General features: G+C 35.8%; 2 protein-coding genes across 2 annotated transcripts; both read right to left on the reverse strand.

The window, feature by feature from the left end:
- On the reverse strand, nucleotides 1–9,808 carry LOC106107147. The gene is made up of 4 exons (XM_013287859.1): nucleotides 9,601–9,808; nucleotides 7,355–7,535; nucleotides 3,318–7,139; nucleotides 1–3,057 (listed from the first exon to the last, which is right to left on the reverse strand). Exons 2-4 carry the CDS (start codon nucleotides 7,493–7,495, stop codon nucleotides 2,164–2,166), a joined length of 4,857 nt encoding a protein of 1,618 aa, XP_013143313.1. The 5' UTR covers nucleotides 7,496–7,535; nucleotides 9,601–9,808; the 3' UTR covers nucleotides 1–2,163.
- A 2,654-nt stretch (nucleotides 9,809–12,462) lies between these two features.
- LOC106107374 (SID1 transmembrane family member 1-like) lies at nucleotides 12,463–24,181 on the reverse strand. The gene is made up of 20 exons (XM_013288209.1): nucleotides 23,898–24,181; nucleotides 23,604–23,673; nucleotides 23,258–23,360; nucleotides 22,800–22,901; nucleotides 22,156–22,268; nucleotides 21,754–21,857; nucleotides 21,465–21,552; nucleotides 20,953–21,036; nucleotides 20,282–20,412; nucleotides 19,649–19,773; nucleotides 19,132–19,227; nucleotides 18,671–18,794; nucleotides 18,208–18,283; nucleotides 17,596–17,772; nucleotides 16,476–16,593; nucleotides 15,714–15,836; nucleotides 15,100–15,216; nucleotides 14,467–14,599; nucleotides 13,519–13,723; nucleotides 12,463–13,090 (listed from the first exon to the last, which is right to left on the reverse strand). Exons 1-20 carry the CDS (start codon nucleotides 23,999–24,001, stop codon nucleotides 12,914–12,916), a joined length of 2,370 nt encoding a protein of 789 aa, XP_013143663.1. The 5' UTR covers nucleotides 24,002–24,181; the 3' UTR covers nucleotides 12,463–12,913.
- Between the last annotated feature and the right edge of the window lie 77 nt (nucleotides 24,182–24,258).

Raw genomic sequence — 24,258 nt, forward strand, 5'->3', positions numbered from 1 at the left:
TACCAATATTATTTTCCCTGTGACCCTCCGGTGACAATGATTCAAATGACACTGCACTTGGCTATCGGTGTCTTCACAAGCTAGAAGCAAACTAGATCTTCACAAAGTTACATACGTTCATTCGCGGAAATCCTTGATGTTCCATAGAAAATTGCCTAGTTCAATGCAAAAAGAAAAATTTCGCCTCTTTCTACAAAATTAGGTAGCAGTGTGTAATTTTTCGTACATTTCTAAGCTGCGTTATATTGGTTTCTGTTCCTCGTCGCGTTGCTAAATTTTCAAACGATTGTAACTTTCGAGGTGGGACACCGCCAGTTTTCCCAACTGTACCTACATAAGAAAAATCAAACCTACTACGCTACCTACCCTTCTCAGTCAGGTAAAAGCGTGCAAACTTCTCTAATTAAACATCTAAATAAGTAACAAAAGACGAAATTGTTTTCGATTAGTATTTATTCGCGAATTATCAACCGCATGACGATTACGGTAGTGCGGTGATGGTATAGTAAACAAATCTTTAGGGACGTGGCGAAGCAATATTATCGATACTATATCGAAAGTTAATGGTTATTAATAATTTGACCGCAAATAATTTTGAAAGGTTCGGTTAGTAAATTAATTTAAATTAACACAGATAATTGCACACATCGCGCAGAAATTCAGACATGTTAAGTCAACCAACACTGGCTTCCAGGTAGACTTCTAGCCCTTTAGTGGGTTGTATAATGACGTGAAGATGATAGCAAGAGTTAATACAATTTAATAATCAGTTTTGAAAGATTTTAAAGAGTTGTACTGTCTTATATTCAACGCACACACAAATTAATATTTCATGTGTAAATTGTCGACTATTAGTTATCGATAATATGGACGTCACTAACTTTTCTTTGCGTCATAAAGATTTAACGGCTACAATACGCGAAACAATATATTAACACCTTTATAAATGTATAATGACATCATAAATGCCACGTGAATTGTCTTGTTTTTATTGTATTTAGTGATTATATGTGATTTATTATGAATAGAAACCTTATATAAATCTATAAGGAAAGATTAAATTTTTCTTTTCACGCCTAGCATTTCCACAGACAAATCTATTTTATATGGCTTACAAAAGTAGGTTTTTAATATATGTTTTCAGAATAAAGGTATGTACCACAAAGGCAAATAAATTATTTACTATAAAGACAATACAATATTTAGATGCATTTAAAAATCAATAGAAAATATTTACAAAAAATATGAACTAACAATGAGGGAAGAAAATAAAAGTGAGCTTAATTTAATTTTTTTAGGATACATCAGAAAATTTAGAATATCTCGCGCTTTGTAATTTATCACAGAATTTATTTGAATCTGGTATCAGAAGCCTAGCACGAAAATTCCCGAGAAAGTATCCGTACAGTAATCGACAAAATTTGTTTAAAATTTACGTCCGATGGGGGCGCTACACTAATTTAATACATTTTGTCTACGTTACGAATAATTTTCGCAAATTTCCGTGCTAGGGTCCCAGATATTAGTAGCATACTATATTTTTGATAATGAAGTATAAAATATTACCAATCTAAATTTTTGATATTGTATAAAGTTTTCCAAATTTATCTAAAAAACTTGTTTAAAATAGATTTGATACAGATGACCACCTAGGAACTAACGGGAGTCTCAATCAAACTTAATCATCCATTTGTAAATATATTCTATCAATCTTCATAAATCTATCGAGAATGGAACTTATACAAATAAATGGATCATCATAAACATTCCCTTAACCTACCATTTGTCGATAATTCATAAATTAATAGTATTAAACTTTTATATAGGAAATACTCAAAAATGTATCTAACAAATATACATATTATTCCACGAATAAATTATGGATTATTCCCAACTGTCACCCCGCTCTATCCCCACGTGGAGACAGATGAGAATAAAAAGTGTCATCCGTCCCGTTTTGCGGCGAAGGGACCGTTCCATAACCGTTCCGTCACCTTAATGGTAATAGTTGGACTAAAAGGTGGGACGGATGAAAAATGTTATTCTCAAGTGGGGACAGAGCGGGGTGACGGTCGGGAATAATCCGAAATTATAGATAACATTATAAATTAAATAGTAATCAACTGTTACTCAGTTTCGTAATATCTAACAGATATATTCTAGCTATAAGCTTGGTAAACACGCCTGCTCGAACAGACACAAGACTTTATGAATGAGCTCATATTGTTCAGAGTTCTGTACCATGCCGCCTCTATTCAACCTCATATTGCAAACTATACCTAACACATCGACTTTCTGTTCGTTCGTCAATTGCTTTATACCATTTAGAATAGCAATAAGGCAACCAGTACGACCGATACCAGCAGAACAATGTACTATTGTAGGCGGGGAGTTATTCTCCATATTAAGATCGAGGGGAGACGAAACTTTTACAGTAACTGGACAAGGTACACTCGCGGCCTCTAGCGGAGGAAACACAAACTTAGAATCCGGCTTCGGGCTATCATTGCAGTGGCACTGTTCGTCTTTCTCGTTATCACTTTCACTAAAAGTATACATTTGGTCTTTTAATACGTCTAAGCTTAGATTTAATAACGCATTCACATCCTTGGGGCACTTATGGTCCGCCCAATTGTGGAACCAGTAATGGTACACAGTTAAATCACTGACACACTCTACACTTTTAGAATCCAAATATTTAACCGTTAACTTTCGAATAGTATAACCGGCCTTTTTCACTAGACCGCTGTTTTTAATAACAAAACTCCTCTTCGTAGGTTCCGTTTCGCTGAAAAAACTCGTATCAGTCAACTCTGGGCTTGTTATCGTTAATTCCTCGTTCAATTCCAATGGGAAATATTTTTCACATTTCTGTCTATTGTTCTCTATGAAGTTTGTCAGCATTACAATCTTCTGAATAGCGACATCGGGAGATATATCTGGTTTTTGGCTGAGGAAATCTGTAATGTTCTGGCGGATCATCATCCAAAAATCGTAAATGGTGTTCTGTAGAGGTCCCTGTGTTGCGATGTAGCTGTTTTTGGTATACTCATGCCCCTGGAAAATGAACAAAATGGAAATGATTAAAAACATCGTTAACATTGGACATGAAAACGATTTTAACTTTATAAAGTGTCAAGTGATTGTTTGAAATAAGACATAATCAAGAAGGGACTGATGACTGAGATGACATATGAGTTATGCGGAGGACAAAAACCTGCTGTGATGATAATGCGTTAGTAGGATAAGAAGGAAGACGATGATGAAATTTATAAAGTGTTAAAAATATATCTAAATAATAAAAGTTTAAACTGTACCTTAATATAATTGGCATTGATGTAACCCTCCCCGAGGGTACCGGGATCAGCGTGCAGAATAAATCTAGAATGTTCATTGGGTAGAATGGTTTTGTATCTATTCTTTGGATGTGATCCGGAAACAATGGGTTTTTCTTGAAAATTCGTTGGCATATCCCAAAATTCTTGATGCAAATTCCTCAACAACATCTTCTGATACTCAGAACAAGGTTGAGTCGCGACCGGTTCTGGTAAAACCATCTGAGGGTTGTCCTTCGCAATGTCGCAGTCTACGCGACCAGTACAGCAATGCTGACCCTCGCCGGCACTGTGGCATTTGACCTTAGAGTACCCGTTCTGAAATACATCATTCAAATCTTTCAGCTGCTGACGGGTCAATACACTAGAAGCGTTCTGTAAATGCTGCATATTAGCCAAATATAATCTAAAATCTTCCGACGTAGTTTGAGGACTTAGAGGCTTGGTTGTTATATTTTTGACGAAACCTTGTTGATAATTAGGATCTTCTTGACGACCGAAAGCATATATGATTTCATTTTCCTGATCGCCACATACGAATGTAAGATTCTGTGTGTATTCTTGATCAGATGTGTACGATGTCGACCACAGGTTGTCGTGTGAACCGAAGCCAACACCTTTGTCGGATGTGCGTAATTTCAATCGATTTTTGTATGATTTCGGAATCAAATTTTCTGTACTCAAAGATTTTCTATGCCTGTCCCTATGTGGAAGATCTTTCAGATTGCCATCTATTAGTGTTTCGTCTATTTCTATGTCCCGTGGTTCTTGTGGTTGAATGTTCAGAGTGAGCGAAGTATTAGAGCTTCGTCTTTCCAAGATACCTTTGCGAGGTTCCGTCGGAGCATTGTCGATACTGTGATTGCTGTTGTACCTACTGAGGTTGCATGTAGATCCATTTAGATTGTAATTTGAAATACTGAGACCTCGATTACTCGATAATTGTGGATTAGAGGTGTTGATGTTAAGCGTCAAAGATGTGTTGGAACTTCTTCTTTCTAAGAGTCCTTTCTTCTGTCCGAGTTTTACTTCTTTATTTAAAGAGCTATTGCTGGAATGCCTGCTGAGGTTGTTGGTCGTGCATATGTTTAGCGTTAGGCTGTTGTTGGAGCCACGTCTTTGCAATAGACAATTCTTCGATACCTCACCAGAGAGATTCGTATTTGACGAGCAAATGACGCGCGTTGTTGGTGTAATACTCGAATGTTCGGCGTTCACAAGAGATGTATTAGAATCTCTTCGATCTATCGATAATATCTTCTGTCTGCTATCTGAATTTAAACTGAAATTGGAGAAACTCGTACGAACAGTTCCTAAGTTATGAGCGGAGGCACCAGCGCTGCTCAGTGAGCAATTGGAACTCTGCAAGCTGTGTGTGCTCAGCATTAAACTTTGATTCGAATTCCTCCTATGAAGTTTTTTAATTAACTTTTCATCTCCAATGCTCGGTTCGAAGTCGTCAGAGGGAACGCCTTCCGGTAAAGTTTTCAAATTGGTACTTGACACACTTAAATTCTGTTTATAGTTTAGAAGATTTGAACCAAGAGTTTGGCCGGAGTCTACATATATCCCTGGCCGGCTCTCAGCTCCTGATATATTAATCTCTGGCGCATTTTCTACAAAATCCATAGTATTTTCTTCAAATGAGCCCATAGTCCGTGAACCCACTCGGGAAGGTCCCGCTTGGTATAACATAAGACTGGCATGATTATCTCTTAAGAAAATTCCACTGTCTTGACCTTTCATATAAAGCCGTCTCTGTTCAGCATTCGATTGCAAAGAATTATACCCCATCTTGCCCCCAGAACCGTCGTGTTTCACACTTCTTTGAGCGAGTATTCGTTTTAACTGTCGTTTAGGAGTATTCGGTACAGATATTGAATTTTGTGGCACATCCAGCGCCTTCTTTTGCGGTAAAGATAAATTCACAGACTCGGATGAGTCTAAAGACGTCGCCTTTACTTTCAGAGTAGGCGTTTTAACTTTCTTCTCTGCGGCGTCGGTGTACAATTTTTCAAATTCCAGTAACTCTTTTTCTAAATCGGTATCTCGTATGGACAAATCTATTGTCAGGTTTCGTAAGTTTTTACCTTTGCGTTTTGTTTGAGTCTCAGCTGGTACTGTCGATCCTTCCTCTGACGTTACAGTAATTTCAAATTCTTTGGGGGAAAAACGAGGCATATCCAAAAAGGACTGAGTATCTGAACTTTGTCGTAAAGTTTTTCTCTGAATAACATCGGGGGACTTAGGCTCCTCTTGTTCGACTGGCTTAGTTTTTTGTTCCACATCAAATTTAAAAGCTGGCCTTTCACCAGAATTTTTTGTACTATGTCTTTCCATATTTTCACACGATGTACTAGTCTCTTGGTTCTTATACGCCTCGTTCATTTGATCCTTCATTTGTTTAGCTATGGGTAAACCTAAATTTTGTTCTATAATTTTTGCATTGTCAGAATCCAAGGAGATAGATTTTAGTCGTTGTCGTCTAGCCTGCGCTGAACTCGATTCGACAGGCATCAGTTCGTTTGTCTTTTCGATTTCGGGCTTAATTTCAATTTGCATTGAATCGATTTTGGCACAGCAATCTACTACGTCGGTTTCAACAACTTCCAATTTTGAGTTGGTTTCCTTTTTCTCATACTTTGGCATTATTTCTTCGTTATTTTTAATATTAGTATCGCAACTATTGTGTCGTTTGTATTTTTTCACCTCTTTATCAGCTGGAGGAGTGAATCTTTCCCTTTCAATGGAATATCTTCCACCGTATCTTTTCGGACGAGGCGATGCTCTCGCCGCTCCTTCTTCTAAAGCTCCTTGCTCGAAAGTAAAGTAATTTTCCTTATTATAACTGTGTACTTTGGGGCTAGGTCTAGGGGTTAGGAATTTTGGAGAACCTGGTTTATCGCATAGACCGTTAGTTCTATTAATGTGATCGCTCAACGTTCTCGGTGATTGCGGCACCTCAGCGTCGCGAGGAGTTTCGGGAAAGAATTTTGGTGACCTTACAGTATCATAGTATACAGACTTCGGAGACGGCTCAGCGAAAAAGGCAGGTGACGTCATCTCTGGTGGAGTAAAAAATCTTGGAGAACTTATGGTATCAGCTAATAATTTCGGAGAGAAGTCAAATTTTGATGCAGAAGATTTATCTTTTGCCGAACTGCATTCTATAACCCTTGGTGAATTTTGCATTTCCACTCTCTCAATCCCATCGACATGGGGTGTTTCAGTCACACTGCACATATTCAGACGAGTGCTTACCGATCGGAATCTTCTTAAATTGCTAGGCGACATGTCTGAAGGTACATCACCCGAATCACTCATCTTAGAAACTGAGGAATCGTCGAAACCAAATACTTCAACATGGGTCCCAGCGCTAACAAGTGGCGATTTATCGTCTTTCTCCAAAGACGGAGACCTTGTAGCGCTATATTTCTTAGCTCTCGATTCTCGGGACAGGTCTGCCCCAAGATCGGTATTGACTAGTTGAGTGAGAGGTCGGGGTATGCAGGGATATTTGTAGTCAAAGGGGCGTTTATGGAGCCAATGCTCGGGGGCCGATAGACGGGGTAAGGGCGGAGGTCGAGACTCAGAGCTTGCAGCTTCGTGAGCTATAGTGTTTTGATTAAAATTTTTAACTATGACGATTTGTGGCGGGTCGGTGCGAGGTGTAGACGGCGGGGGGTCCGAGGGGACCGTGACCACGGGGTCGGGTGGCGCTCCGGCCAGCTCAGTGTGCGCGCAGCGGGGCTCCGGGATCGTCAAGTGCGACACATACGCTTTGCCACTGCTTACAATGTGCACCTGAAGATCAAAATATCAAAATTTAACATATCTAATTCTACTCAGTATGAAATGTAGAATTACTTAACAGTGTGTTTGTTTCTTTATAGATATTGTCCGTTTGAAGTATAAATGTATAGTTTAAACTAATTTAAAGTAAATATTTTACCTTAGATTTGCGCAACAAGTGCAAGTGAAGAGTGCAAGTAACATCGAGGTGTGTGACATGAACGCACCTGATGCACTTGCAGCGGGCGGTGCGGCCACGCGAGGTGGCTCTGCTTGTGCCCTGGGCGGCGGCAGCGCAGCGCGACCAGCAGCAGCAGCAGCGCGGCCGCCAGCGCGCCGCACCACCAGCCCGCCGCCGCGCCCCACATGCCCCCCCGCACCCGCCGCGCACCCACACGCCCCTCACATCTGAACACGACACAGAAATCAGTAGACGGTAATCATTGGCATTGACGTCGACAAACAAAAAATATATTAAAGAGCGTATCGCTGTAAAACGTACTAAATATCTACGAGAGAATTGCAAACTCACTACGATAAGTATGGTCTTATGTCATACAATAACAATGTGAAATAACAATGTGACGAAATAATCTCGCAAACTTTGAGGTGCCCTTTCATATCGGTCGCGAAATCGGCTTATAATTTACTAAATGCACTTATAACAATGAGTCAGGTAAAATCGTATTAAAATGTCAGAAAGCCCATGAATCAGTCCTAGCTTCAGTTGAATCTAATTTTAGTATTTCTGTTAGTATTACTTTGTAGAATACGACGTCATAGTCACATCCAGATTTTTTATTATCATCGTCACCTACGCTTCACCTGGATAAAGTCACACTACACAACATCCGTCGTCGTTTTCGTCACGTAGAGGTCAAGGCACCTACATATATCGGAAGACGCGATAACTGCTCTGTTTAACATCATTAAATTGAAATAAATATAAAAACATCCTCGAGTGCAAGGTTACTATAATGTTTGCGAACCTTCAACTAGCACTGCGCCTTGACTCTGCCTAGATACTCGTGATTTTCCTTCACGTAAATACTCTTCCATATACCTCTATCAATAATATTTATACATGTTTAAATCAGCTCTTAAAAGATTCAGGTCAGCTCATACAGTCATGAACCATTGAGTGACTCAATGACGAAATTTGCAGCTCAGTCAATATGATCTACCATAACTATGGTAGCCAACAAGCCACAAGTGTATACAAATCCTACTATGCATACAAATTTGGCTGATCAAGGAGCCAATTTACTTCTTTCATGCAAACCGTAAGTCTTAGGTCATCAATTTTAGTTGACATAGGCATGTCTAAGAATTTCCAAAGTCAATTACACATTTTTATTAATTACTTATCATATCATCAAAGCATATCATTGGCATATATCTGACTCACCAATGATATATGAATTTATTTCGTAAAAAACTATTCCTTGTTAATATTGCTCAAGTCATTATAATGTTAATGCAATATTGCAAAAATGTTACTAACATTGATTGTATTCTTTGTCTTATAACTATATACGAAATGAGTGCAAGAGGGATAATGAAATGGGTATATATGAAATATAGAAAAGAGTAAATTTAAATTTAGGAATAAACTTAGTATTGGAACAAATTTTGTTTATACTCAGTTTATTCCTAATTTTAACTTTATACCACTTTTATATGTAAGGCTGTTAATCTTTGACTACTTATTTATATTAAATATTACTTTGCAATTGTTTATCCTAAATTTAGTTGAATCTTATTTTATAAGTTTAAGTTTATTGTCTTAAAAATTTAAGATTATCTCATAAACTTCTACCAAAAGAAGCGAGCAATTGAGTAACTCAACTCAACAAAATGAGTAATTATTTGGTACCTTTGTACATGACAATAATGAGGCTTAATCATAATCTAAATATTCTTTTGGTATTCTGTGTCAGAGACCTTCATATGTATGACTAACATACATTCACATTGCATCTTATTTTTTAATAAAGTTGTAAATGAAAAATAATAACATTGAAAATGTAAAAAGATAGTAAAAAAAATATATTTTGAACATTGTTTTATATAGCGTTGTATATAAAATTATTCGTGTAATACGTTTTATCAACACTTGTTGTAGTAAATGAATGAAAAATGATACAATGTTTAAGGTATCGATTTGTTAGTCATATCTATAGACTATTTATGATTATTGAATTGCATTTTCTAAATTCGGTAGTGTAAGTCGAAATTCTTAGCAATAAGTTTACTATTACATCTACTACGATTGATTACGAATTACTAGGCAAACGTATTGATTCTGGAATAGACTTTGTCGATTACAAAATATATAAAAAAACAACTATAGTTTATAAAACGAAGATTATATTATACACCTAAAAGTTCTTGAGTTATAAAACAATGCTAATTATATAAAATAAAAATGACTAATGTAAAGGTATGCAGGAAATAGCAAGAAAATACTTACTGTGCATAAAAATCAACAGATCAATTCCGTCCAGTACTCGAGTAAACACGAATTACTTCGGCTTCTTTAATATTAACTGATGCTTTAACACTAACACTACACAGCCACTTAAACAATGCTTTACACGTTCTAAACAAAAATAAATGTGTTAATCGTTATTTGAGTAAATATTCTCTATTGAGGTTTTGACGTTAGGTGCATCGGCCATTTTTCTTTGGGTAAAACAACAGTGTTGCTAGTTTAATCAACGTGAGCTCCGTTTACAAATTAACAATTTAATGTAATTTTTTATATATTTGTAATAAAAGGGTAAAGTATGCCTTTGAAAGTTGCTTCTAATAAAAAGTTAAATGAATGAAAACCTTTCAAATTAACGTATGTTTTGTACTTATTTAATCACATTGAAAAATATATTCGCATCATAACAAATGCATCAAATGCTGGACTAGGACTAGGCACAAGTTTCTCATCCACACTGTCGTTTCATTCTGCAATGCACTGCCGATATACGATGAAATCGTTATTGTAGTTACCGCCGGTATCCCGGATGACCATTAAGCTCTGAAAGTTGAAGCAACCATTCAGTTTCTCGAGGCACATGCGCAGTATGAAATTCAATGAACTGGGCCACTGGGGCATCGACTGTCCCTGCCAGCTACTCCTAGGTCATTCAATATGTGGTACATAGAACTGTAATCTAGGTCGCGGTGTATCGAACTGGGTTAGTGTTGTTTAAGCGCACTGACTGTTTCGACAAGACAATGTTGAAAATAGACATATTTAACACAAAAAAATATAGACCACTTTTAGTTATTCTTTTAGGTTTCTGGTCAAAATTTATTTCTTTTAAATATTTCTATTTCACATCTAACAGATTCCTAATCATTTTTTGAACCGATGTAGGTAGATAAGTGTTTATAGCAGGAATTTCCTTGGTTTTGGCTAACCTCGTCTTAGATTTAAGTAACTTCTTTCTTAAATTATCAAAACGGCTAAAATGCTATACAGTACAATATTAAAAATAAAATAGACAACGGCTAGTGAATTCATGAGTCTAATAACATTGATAAAAAAATCATATTAGAGTTAAAAATAAAACAATGTTCGTAATACAAAATTATATTTACTTATTTAATATATTAAATACAATGAATGAAATAAATAAAGACTTACAATCAGCTAAAGTATATCTGACTTAAATATTAACGTCGCAAGATTTTGATATCAACGATCTATTTAAAAAATAGTAAACTACAGTTAAACTGCAATCTAACTAATATAATAAATGTGAAAGTTTAGATGGATGTCTGTTAGAGTTTGAAGCCTAAACGGCTGAACGGATTTCGGTGAAATTTGCTACAAATGTAGACGATAGTCTGGAAGAACACATAGGCTACTCACTTTTTTTCTTTAATTCCACGCGGACGAAGTCGCGGGCGAAAGCTAGTATTAGAATAACAAGATAAACATGTTTTAAGTCAATAGGAGAGTTATTTTATTTCAATTGGGTCGAATAGAATCGACCTTATTAGAAAAATCCTACAGGGCCTATTATCAGGTAGGCACAACGTAAAAAAACCCAGAGTTAAAATCAGCGATGAATTCTAACAGCACGTAACTTGTCGCTATCGTCATCCTTTTCGTTCCCTTTGAATAAACAGAGATGATAATATTTACAAGTATGTAGTCAATGAAAACGCATTGTAGCACCTATCAGGATAGATTATTTCCTTACTTGTGTTCTAAAGCGACCTAGATGCGAGTATAACCTAGTTCTGGGCGCTATGACGTCATTCAAGTAACCTGGTAACAAAGTACACATTACAATGTCGGTCAATCGATATAGATTGATTTTGTTGCATAGAGACAAAATATTAAAATGACATAGTACGTTAAATAAACGACGAAAGTTTTCTTATAGGTTATGAGAAAATAAATTGCAGAGAAACTTGAAAAAAGTGCTTCAAAACGCATGATTATTACAATTAAAATTGAGGAAAAATATATTTAAATAATTAATGGTTTTCACACAGAAAGAAGGATGAAGTTGTATGTCATTTTTTAAAAACTCATTTATATATTTTATTCTTAAAATCTATACAAAAGTCAAGCAATTTATATCACAGCAGTTTGCACTTATATAATATTTTAACACAATTTTTAATTTAATATTTGGTAACAGGAGCTTTGTAGTGCATGATTTTAAAAAACTACATAATAAAAATGTTAAAACAGTTGGTAGTTTACATAACTAATACAGTTTAGATAATTTTGCACAATTAAAAAGTTCTATTTTCAAAAACGAAAGTGCGAAAGCGGAAACCAAATATTTTTTTTTACAAAAAAAACGTAGCAAAATGCATTTAAGAGCGGGCACACTATTTTGACTAAACTATCGCAGAACTACTTAGTCTCGCTTTGATTCCTATGAGTTTACATGGAGGCGCGCACACTACTCGATTTTTAGTTGTACAACTAAACAGTTGAATTGGCTGCGAAAAGATCGACAATCGCACACGTGCGTTAGTTTAGTCAAAGGTGTGTGCGTTCTCAATATGCTTACAAATATGTAGTTGAGATTCTCCGAATGAAATTAACATTTTTAGGGCCTGTCCTACCAAATTGTAAATTGTCTGATAACAATCCAACGTGTAAAATATGTGATGGAAACATCCGATTTTGTTCCCTTATCTGACAGTGACGTCATTAAACTATCTGAGCCTCTATAAGCCAGTGGTTGGACCGGCCTTTAATGTAATTGCACTACTTATCATTATAAAGTTATTTAGTATATGAAAAACTCGTATGTGAACACGCTGTGCAATTTAATTACTCATTAGATATTGATAAAATAGCTTCATATTTATGATATTTTTGTGGTAATACAAGACAACTATGGTTTAAGCTACAGCTTTATATAAGTTTGGCAATTCAATCATATTTAACCGTAGTATTCCACTGCTGTGATACATATAAACCGTACCAGGTAACATGAAACTGTAACGATTACGTCATTTTCAACGGTGTGCAAAATAAAATTTTTTGATTATAATTAGTCATGTAGTATCCAAACAAATATATCCATCGAGCATCCTGTATCGAGCACAAACCCAGCACTGGAATCGAGAAGATCGCATTCCAGTGAAGACTCAAGTAAACTCATCCGGATTATATCGTTGCATACTCTTTGACATAAACAGAAACTTTACTCTTTGACAAACAGGTATAGCAGTGGAATTCTACGATGATAAATTCCATAAAAAAATCCTTAAGGTTATCAAAGATTAGCGAATATAATAAAATACTTAAAACTTTAGAATACGGGTATAAGATGTCGGGGTGTATTAACTAGAGGGTCGTCGATAGCCAACAATGCGTTGAAGGAAAGAAACATGGCTGCTGCTGACGCGAGGTGCCAAAGATCGTGTGTGTCTAGAAGTCGCAGCGCCGTACACGCCGCGTTATGTTGACGTGATTGAGCTGGTGTTTCCTAAGATATAATATAGAAATCATACTATCATACTAATATTATAAATGCGAAAGTTTAGATGGATGTTTGTTTGTTAGAGTGTAGCCTAAACGGCTGAAGGGATTTCGATGAAATTTGGTATAGATGTAGAGAATAGTCTGGAGAAACATATAGGCTACTCACTTTTTTTAAATTCCACGCGGACCGAATCGCAGGCGAAAGCTAATCATACATACATCTAACGTCTGAGGTATTTTCCAAGTAGCTTTGGGATGCTATAATACATTTAGTTTTACATGAAAAAGACTTAGTAATCATGGTAAGATATGTAAAAACTGTGTATTAGTATTTATTACATAGAGGGAATTTAGAACTCTGTCTACACTAAGACCCTTCGTACACAATTTTATCTGAAATATCGTTAGATAGTTTAACACCCCTGTACTTACCGACCACTTGGTGCGCGAATCAAGGAACAGCAGGAGCGCGAGAACCCAGGCTGCGTGCGCTAGCGCGAGCTGCACCCACACATAGGCGGGGATACGCTCTCGGTGTACCAACTTCATTAGCACGTAACTCAGCATGTACAGGATCGCGTTACCCATTAAGATAGCCAGCAAGTGTCGCGCCAAGTCCTTGTTGTGCGAGTACATACTGCGGGGACACTGAGTATGTACAGGGTGTTCGAAAGATGTACAGAAAATACTACAAAAGCTTAATAGTGCGGAATAATGATTCTGATGGTTTATATAAAACTTACGAAAAATTATATCTATAGAAAACTGCTCTGTTTTTAACTCGATTCTACTCGAAGATTCTAAACATTTATTTAAAAATATTATTAATACGTTACTCAAAAATGTACATAGGTGTATAGATGTTTGTAGCTACGCATTATTAGAATGGATTTCGCTGAAGACCACATAGGCAACTAATTTTCTAATTACGCGCAGACGATGTCGCGGGCTATAACTAGTTTAATTAAAAATTCATGTAGCATTAGTAAATTTCACCTTATAGAATAAGTGCTTATTGTAGTTAGTACTAGCTGTTCGCGACTTCGTCCGCGTGAATTAAAAAAATATAGCGAATCACAGATAAATTACCTTTCTTATGAAAGAATTTTAGAAATCGGCCCAGTAGTTTTTGAGTTATACAAAATACAAAATTTTCCCCTTTATAATATTAAGTATAGATATAGACATATATAGAATAAAATAAAAAATAAAATAACACTTAATCTTATCACCACTACAACACACTTTGGAATAAGAGCAAAAAAACACACACAACAAAGTAATTAAAAATGAATAAATAATAAACACGTAATTTGAATATAGAAATATAGAATATAGATTAGTGTATTAGTATGAGTATATATTTATCGTAGTCGTTACCCGTAGGCGGCGAGCGCCCAGTTAGCGAGGTTGGCGACGGCTAGCAGCAGCGCGCGCGCAGTGTGGGCGGGCCGCAGCGCGCGCCGCCCGCGCGTGCGCAGCGACACCCACGCGCGTTTCAACATCACACACTCTGTATGCCAATTAATAGCACACATAGTCTTTATTGAATAAACTTAGTAATATACTGTTATCTCAATTTAATTGGATAGAGATAACGATTGCGTTTAGTAGTTCTATGTGTATTTCTTAGGGACGGACTTCCCCCCATTGAGGGTGCTGCTAATGGCAGCAGACGCAAGCCGGGGCCGCGGACGTAAGCAAAAGCGTGCCCGCAACCCCGGCTTAAGGCGTTGCAAAAAAAGGGGTATTTTTCTTATAAGAAAAGGATGGCCCTTCCAGTGGATTTGGTGGAGAAAGGAACACAAATCAAAAATAATTATTATATTTCTGGGCGTCCTATCCGATTAAAGGCAATGCAACTGATATTATGTCAAATGTTGAATATCGAAGTTAGGTAGTCGTTTACTGAATTTTCATTATGTTTATTTTTAAAAGTGCACAATTATAAAGCGTTGGGTCTATATTATAAAAGTAACATCCTTGAGGGATTATTTTTGTTGCAATACTTACCCATTCTGAAACGACCGACGTAATATATCTTCATAGTAAGTACGAAGCACACGTAGAGATGTAAAATTGTGAATACAATCCAAAAAGCTACGCTCGGATATGTTATACCAAAGTAACCTAAAAGAAAAAAATGACCACATTTTAATTGTAATAAGATAAAACTCAAATCATCCCAACATACACAAAACAACGATAATTTTTTTTGAACTAAGAACTATGTACAATCGGGAAAACTGGCGGTGTTCCACCTAAAAAGCTACAATCGTTGGAACATTTTGAAATGAGATGCGGAACAAAAACCAATACAACGCTACTTATAAATGTATCTGAACGAAAAATGTCTGTTAGTGGGACACCGCTAGTTTATTTTTATATTATCCCTTCGTTTGCACTTACTATTATCTAATTAGTTATTTGTAGAAATAGGCAGTGTTTCTCCCGTTGCAATGAACAAGGCAATTTTACATGAAGTGGAACACCGCGGATATCCGCGACTTTACCTTCTTTGATTGATCGGCATTTCGATCACATTATGACAAAAAAATTACCACAACAAACAGAAACGATATATTATTTCTATATGAGGAATACGCCAATAAATAAAATTATCTTACCGATAAACATAGCAACAGCAATCAGCATGAAGGTAGAGTGCGCGCTCGCGTTCACATCGGGGTGTCTGTTCTGGTACAACTTCACCATCACAAGCACCGCTATCACGTACATGAACGACGAGTCTACAGTCAACACATCAAAACAGATTACATTAACCCTCCTTATAAAACGGTTGATGGTTCCGTTACGCGTTATATGAATTCGTATTAGGAACCCCCTGTATAACACATTTCGGAAGAGCTATAAAATGCGTTGCAGAGGGTTTCTTCTATTAAAAATTGTCGAGTATATTCGTGTTATAGACTTATAGGGGGGTAATTTCCGCGTTATATGAGGTATGGAATACGCGTAATAGGGGAAGTTTACTATAAATAAATAAGTGTTGCAAATATATTGATTTACAGTTATACTATACGAATGTAACAAAACGTAAAACACACTTCTTCCACAAATATAAACAATAGAATAAAGTTTTGATAATTACAAGCGGATGTAGCCGCACAGGTAGAAATAGTTTATATATCATACTAATATTATAAATGCGAAAGTTTAGATAGATGGATGGATGGATGGATGTTTGTTAGAGTTTGTAGACTTAACGGCTGAAAGGATTTCGATGAAATTTGGTAAGGATGTGGAGGATAGTCTGGAAGAACACATAGGCTACTCACTTTTGCTTTTTTTTAATTCCACGCGGACGGAGTCGCGGGCGAAAGCTAGTATTCATATAAATAGTACTCAAATTATAAAGATTAATTTACCAAATTGGAAGTTCATCTTATTAGGGCAGAGATGGTAACACGCTGAGAGTAGACCTTCCATAGTCAGCGCCAAACCCATAGAGTAGAACAAACCGTGGTGTTGAGGTATGCCGAGATCCTGTAGATTGAAGCTTTTGAACCAAATTAATTCAAAACACAATAAAAAAATACTATAAAAACAATGTGATTTAGAAAGGGTGGGAAATTAATTTCCTCGACTATCAACATTATTTATCGGTATTCAAAAAATAACCTCTCGTAAGATACTCAACCCTTTAACATGCTTAATACAAACATACTCATCCAACAAATGTTTAAAATCTACTCTTGCGCGGTAAGATTGAATATGGATGGCGACAAAGGTAGCGGAAAACCAAAGACATTTAAGAAATACATAGACTAGACACAGGGAACATTTTTTTACCGGTAACTTCTTTGTACAGTAATTTAAATGTCAAATTTGACACGCAGACTCTTCTCAATAAATCCGGACAGGTAGCACTAGTAAGAATATGTGAAAACTTTCAAGTGAAGTGTCTAGTATGCTTTATCTATTTATTTTTAATATCTTTGCGGAAGACCGAAGAATGTATGAATGGATTGTCTGAAAGAGGATATTTAAGGGTTTGGATTCCGATGACTACTGATATAAATGTATTAACAGTGGTAGAGCCCGCTTTAACATCTTCGCACGAATGGGTCGGCTCGCCCGGTGCAATACCACGACCACACAGAAAACAGGCGTCAAGTGGAGCAACTTCGGGTTTCGTCTGATGAGTGTGGTGCCGGAGGTCCAACTTTAGTCCCTTTTCCTTCCCACCCTTTTTATCATAAGAGTAGGTTGGGAAGGGAACGTGGATTTGACGGCAGAGGAAACGCATAGGAAGGGGACACATCTTCTTTATGTGCGTCTACTCCCCCGAAGGCAACGCATCCGCTATTGAGAATGTCTATGGGCAGCGGTCGCTTCGCCATTTTGTCGGATTCAGGTGGCCGCTTGCTCGTTTGCCACCTCATAATATAAAAAAATGTATAGAAGTAGGAGCAGTGTGACCCACCGTAAGTATATGGGCAAATTGACCATACTTTTGTTAGTCACAGAATGTACAAAACCTTATACCTTAGGATGCTGTGTTTGTCTGATCTGTCGCCACCAGGTCTGCCCCATGAAGACGAGGCCGAGCATCACGTAGCCCACGTTGCTGTACACGTGGTTGAAGTCCGAGAGGAAGCCCAGCGGGTGCGCGCAAAGGAAGTTGTAATAACATAGATCCTGGTTACCTGTTTGGAACACCATCTGAAATATATGGCAACTTTAAAAGTCTAATATTTCCAAAATATAGACTACGACTTCGTCCGCGTGATAAAAAAAAAATTAAAAAACCCATGTTACTGACGGATAACGTATCTTTTTAATGATGAATGAAAAAATCGGCCAAGCAGTTTTTGAGTTGTCTCAATACATACAAAAATACAAATTTTTCCTCTTTATATTAGTATAGACTAGCTATCGCACGTAACTTTCTTCGGGTGGAATTAAAAATATGGTTAAACTGCCTATGCCATTCTTCCATAATATGCTCTATGCCATTTATAGTTATTCAGCTGTTAAGTGACACCTTCCAACAAACATCCAACCAAATATCCAATTTTCGCATTTATATTAGTAGGAAGTAAACTGTAATTGTAATCTATAAAATTATTGCTTTAAAACTGTAAAATAAATACTCACACGTTGATAAGTGGACAATAATTGAACCACTGGCAAAGCGTAAACCACAGCCACGGTTAACGCACTCCAAAAGTACCTGAGAAAAGTTTTCTTGTAGTCTAAAGACATTCAAATAATATCTAGACGAGAGTGTCGAAATTTTTTCACCGGTCCTTCCTCTAAAAGATACTAAGTTGTTAAATTTATTGCCACCACGTGTCCTTGTATTGTAATAAAACATTTTACTAAATTATAATAAACGTCATCTTTTATTATAAATAAAACTAAATAATGTTACAAAATAATAACATATACTGGCAATATAAATACAAGTAGTTTTGAGGTAACTTTTATTAAAAAAAAAGATTTAAATGAAGTGTCAACTATGTCTACTCTATATATTTGAATCTCTTTGGTTAGGACATACAAAATTACTTACCCTCTTGCCTGTCAATTGAAAAATCTAGTAAAATTGCGTTATTACCTGTCAGAGCGCCTGCTATGCGCGCCGGGCTTCGCCCTGCTCAGCCCCGCCAGCGTCAGCGGGCGACTGAGCGCTATCTCCTGGGGCAAAGGCTCCTTCTCTGCTTCCAAGTCCACTTCTGAGTCTTCATACACATACGGAAATATGACACTGATAGTTTTCGCCCGCGACTCCCCCCGAATAGAATTAAAATAAACACAAGGAGTATTCTATGTGGTCTACATACGGATGTTTGTTAGAGTTTCTAGTGTAAACAGATTTCGATGGAATTTTGTATAGACGTAGAGGATAGTCTGGAAGAAGACATAGGCTACACACTTCTTTAATTCCATGCGGACGGAGTCGTGGGCGAAAGCTAGTTTATATTATAAGTAAGATTATGAGTCATTGAGAAAATCCGTAATAAAATATGACGTACAGAAGTCATTAGAAGTTTTTATTTATTGTTTAATTTTGTGTACCAGAATCATCAGTGTGCACTATAGGTTGTGTCTCACTGGACGCAGCGTTCCCTGAAGACGACGGACCAGGTTCCTCCTCCACAACCGTTATTTCTTCTGAAAGAAACATTTTTATTCATACAAACAACTAATTACAACAGAATCTATACTAATATAATAAAGCGTAAACACTTTGTGGCGTAAAATGTCAGCAATCGCAGCATATTTTTGAATTCTTTCTTTAATAAAAAGCCCTACACTTACATGCTTTAGACTATATATTTTCACGCTATTAAACTTAGGGGGTAAATAAATTGGAGAAAAACCTTCATGTGGGAAAGGGATCATAAACTACAAGCTGCCAACATGAAAGAAGCAAGGTTGCCATGGTAGTCATTTGTGTATTTGAATTTTGACATTTAAAAAGTAAACAAAAAATATTTTATTATAATTTCATGCGGATGAAGCCGCACAGGGACAGCTAGTATCTAATACAAGCGTCAAAAAGAATTAAAAAATGATAACTAAATTATCTCACCAGTGAAATTACACCTTAACAGAGTCAAAAGGGGAGCGAATATGGCAACAATGAGCACTAACGCAAACGCTGCTAACACGCCTGATATATACTCTGTGTATGTCAACGCCGGCACTACGCGGAATCTGAAATAAACAGATAGATTCAAATACAATAGTAAACGCGCGTAAACTAAACTATCGCACAACTTTTTAGTCTCGCTTTGATTCCTATTAACAACGGAGACGCGCACACTAATCGATTTTTAGTTGTACAGTTGAATTGGCTGCCAATCAATCGACAATCGTATAGTTGTGCGATTGTTTAGTCGAAGGTGTGCGCCCGCTCTTAATGATAATATAATATAACATTTTTAATGTTTATAATACTGTTATCACAAACTAAAGTACAAACATGTTTATTATCATCAATTTAAAAATAAACATTTTCAAAATTACATTATCAGCCAGTGACATATCAATATTTTCTCATTTTAATTGAATTATTCCATGAACATACAAAATTTAATTTATAACACTTTTTTCGTATCAGTTTATAAAGTGAAATACAAAGAAAAAAAACTAGAAAACCAAACTAAGGTAAATTACCAGTAAAATGTTGCCATACAAAAATATACCACTTTAGTAGATTTACCTAAAATTCTTCACCCGGCCGTCAACAATCCAATCTTGCAAGCTAGAAGTATCAGTACTGATACCAGTACATTCTGCATTATTCTCCTTTACTATAAACACTATGTAGAAACCCACAGGAAACATTGATTGCTGGAAAAATTAACATTAAAACTAACTAGCTGTTGCTCGCGACGTCCCCTCTTGAAATATAGATAACGTAGCTTTTTAATGGTTAATGATTTTTTTAAATCGGTCCACTAGTTTTTGAGTTCTTTCAATACATACGAAAATCCAAAACTACAAATCTTTACTCTTTATATTGGTATAGATAGAAATATAACATATCTGCAATATATTAAAAACAGTATAAAATATTTTTCACAACACTAAAGCGCCTTGAAAACAATAAAACTTTTTGGCAAAAAATCTTACTTATTTGTCTCATTGCATGTTGTTCAGAAAAAAAAAAATTATGTTTGTTTTCAGGGTTGCCATTTTACTCCTTTCGTCCACGACTACGTCGGCGTTGATTTAAAAAAAAAAGTAAGTAGCCCACGTGTTCTTCCAGACTATGTTCTACATCTATGCAAAATTTCATCGAGATCCGTTCAGCCGCTAAGGTTACAAACTCCAACAAACATCCATCCATCTAAACTTTCGAATTTATATTAGTAAGATAGTATAACTCACAGTGATTATAATGCCTCCTTTAGTCATCATAGTCAAATGATATCCTTGATACAGCATGTCCTTTTCATTGTCGAATACTGGACACTTGAATGAAAAAGTTTAAAATTCGCTTCAGTAATATAGTAAAAATAAATTTGTGAATGGTTCAACTATTCGCATATCTTTAAATAAATAGGACATTTATTGCCACACAAAACTACATATGAAATCCAATATACAACAAACTTAGAGCTAGTAGAAATAAATAAAAAAGTGGCAAAAGGTGGCAAGCTCAAATAATGCAGATAGGGCGCAGGCCATTCCTGCTCTCTTTTTAGCGTGGCCTTACAAACAAGTATTAAACACAGGTATCTACATAACAAAAACACTAAAACAAATCAACAGCTAATATGCATATTGTAGTTGTACATCCGCGTGTTTTTACGAACGAAACATGTGTCGAAACTGTTCAAAGAATGGTAGAATACATGTATTATAACAATGGAATCTCAAAACAAAAATCAAGTACTTACCGAGTTATTTTGTATGGAGACCACAGCACATACTGTGTCGTCAGATTCAATCATCAACATTACGCTCTTCGGTATCGTATAGTTAAACCTATTGTACAAATATATATATAATACTAGCTTTGCCCGCGACTCTGTCCGTGCGGAAATAAAAAAAAACCTAAATAAGTAGGTTATGTGTTTTTTTTCCAGACAGTTTCTTACATCTATGACAAATTTCATCGAGATCCATTAAGCTGTTTTTATCCAAACTTTGACATAATAGTATGAAAAAATATAAATTATGATTTACCTTGGTAAGATGGATTTGTCGATATGTGTTGCATTCAAAGGATCCTTGTCAAATGAGAAATAATAATATTTAGGAGTACTTGGTGTCACATTTAATGGCACCTCCTGTAATAAAAAATCCAAAACATGATTTAAAAAAAATCTTATTTCCATTTTCCCCACTGGAATGAAAGATATGGCTATATGTTATTGTAATACACGGTTCACATCTGGCCAGTACAGTTCGTTATTTGAGCTTAATAACTGGATTTTCAACTAGCATAATGCGAATACTAAATGGGACTACTGAGTTTATACAATCTATAACTGGCTGGTGCAACTGTCCAACTGTTCTGTCCGAGTGTGAACCGGGCATCATGGTGTTCCGATAGTTAGTGTTAGTCTATGGTAACATGTTTCATACCTTGTCTAGTTCAACATAAAAATCATTCACTCGTCGCAGTTTGATGTTCACAGACGTGTTGCGAGGGTTCGCTGTAGTTATTTGTATCATCGGACGATTTTCTGTCGTTATATCTGTTGATAAAACAGACCCAATAATATTAACACTTTCCATAAGATTATCTTACTTATATTTTAATGCGAAAGTTTAGATGGATGGATGGATCGATGGACGGATGTTTGTTACAGTTTGTATCCTAAACGGCTGAACGAATCTCGATTAAATTTGGTACATACGTAGAGGAAAGTCTGGAAGAACACATAGGCTACTCACTTTTGTATATGCTAATTCCACACGGACGGAGTCGCGGGCGAAAGCTAGTTCTATCATAATTTTATAATCAACAAAAGTTTAATTTCAGTAAAAGACATACATTGAAAAAGTACACACTAATTTGTATAACAAATCATTATTTTTAGTACATAAATAACATACAGAAAATAAGAGGTAAGTAATAGTTACAGAATAAAAATATATATAATTGATTTGCCAAACTTATGCCAAAGGCTAAAAAAGGGGATTCCTTGTCCCATGTAACAAACTGTGATATACATAACAGCATAAATTAAATCATTAGATTTTTTTAATATTAATTAATAACTCACTAGAACCAGCATCATGTGGGCATAAAGTCCTTGCCATATCATCGAACTGCAGCACAGCATTAGATGTTGCCACCACTAGAGGTAGTTCCCATGATGAAACTCCTGTACACATATAATTTTTTTAATAAGATGAATAAACCAATGCTTCATAATCATACTAATATTATAAATGTGAAAGTTTGGATGGATGGATAGATGTTTGGTAGAGTTTGTAGCCTAAACGGCGAAACGGATCTTGATGAAATTTGGTATAGATGTAGATGGTAGAACCCATAGGCTACTCACTTTTGTTTTTTTTTTTAATTCCACACGGACGGAGTCGTGGGCGAAAGCTAGTATTACTATAGAACCAATGACTTTGTATACATATGACAATTAAATCATGCTAAATGGATTTCCGACATCTCTGCCTAGCTAGATCTTGGATGGAAATGACCGTGGTGTAAATGCAATTATACCTTTCTGCTGTGTAGCTGTTATAAAGACAGGGTATTCCCCATCCAGAGTGTCATTTAATGCTGCATGGACACGACTGGGGTATGCACGCCATTTATTTGTGTCCTAAAAGGAAGAATAAAAAAGAAAGAGACAAAATTGCATACTCAACTATGTTTTTATTAGAGTCCTAAAAAAAATTAGTTGACTATGCAATTTACACTTTTTTAATAATTAATCAATATGTGACCACTGCCTTATATATATTTGGTATGTGGCGATGTGGTGAAAGATTTTATAATATGATATGCATTTATGACTATGAGGCAAAGGGAATAAATATATTGGATTGTAATCAACTATACTTACCTCGGAAAAGTCTAGTATCTGTGTTGTAGTCTCATTCACTGTTACACTTACTATTCTATCATATTCATACCTATAACAAAGGCAATATAATGATTACTATTGGTATTTCCAATTAATTCAGATAAAAGATGTTTTGATATCAGTTTCTTAAAAATATTTATACTTAGATAATACTTTCAAAACACACCTTTGTTTAATTACTTAGCCTTGACTACAAATTAATATAATAATTTATTTGATTATACATTTAATACTAACTAAAAAAATGTATACGATAAAGTATATGAGACTTACGTATTATAAATAAAGTTTCTATGAGTCACATTATCAAACCCCGCATTATTCTGCGCTTCACAATTTCTGAATACAAGTAGAAAGCTTAGTATAAACAAAAACATTGCAAATTTATCATTTAGTCCGCAAACTTGAATCAGTTTGTACCAACACCGACTTAAAAGTTAATACGGGGTACAAAATATTTACAACTAAAGTCGTCCTATCTTTAAATCACACAAACAGAATGTAATCAATTCAATATGCGAATAAAAATATACCCAAGAATAAACAACTCAACAAAAATAGATGATTGTCAATCTGACAATGTCAATGACAGTGACAATGTCAAAATCATATGTGTTCTGAGGTCAAAGTTTTT

Source organism: Papilio polytes, unplaced genomic scaffold, assembly GCF_000836215.1.
Source record: "Papilio polytes unplaced genomic scaffold, Ppol_1.0 DF822067.1, whole genome shotgun sequence".
NCBI classification, from domain to species: Eukaryota; Metazoa; Arthropoda; class Insecta; order Lepidoptera; family Papilionidae; genus Papilio; species Papilio polytes.

Coding starts and splice junctions, on each gene's coding strand:
- LOC106107147 (XM_013287859.1), bottom strand. CDS start 7,495: ATGTGGGGCGCGGCGGCGGGCTGGTGGTGCGGCGCGCTGGCGGCCGCG. Junction 7,140..7,354: donor GCCCGCTGCAAGTGCATCAG/GTGCGTTCATGT, acceptor TTTGATCTTCAG/GTGCACATTGTAAGCAGTGG. Junction 3,058..3,317: donor TCAATGCCAATTATATTAAG/GTACAGTTTAAA, acceptor TTCATTTTCCAG/GGGCATGAGTATACCAAAAA.
- LOC106107374 (XM_013288209.1), bottom strand. CDS start 24,001: ATGTTTTTGTTTATACTAAGCTTTCTACTTGTATTCAGAAATTGTGAA. Junction 21,553..21,753: donor GACAAATCCATCTTACCAAG/GTAAATCATAAT, acceptor TTTGTACAATAG/GTTTAACTATACGATACCGA. Junction 14,600..15,099: donor CGTCGGTCGTTTCAGAATGG/GTAAGTATTGCA, acceptor ATTGGCATACAG/AGTGTGTGATGTTGAAACGC.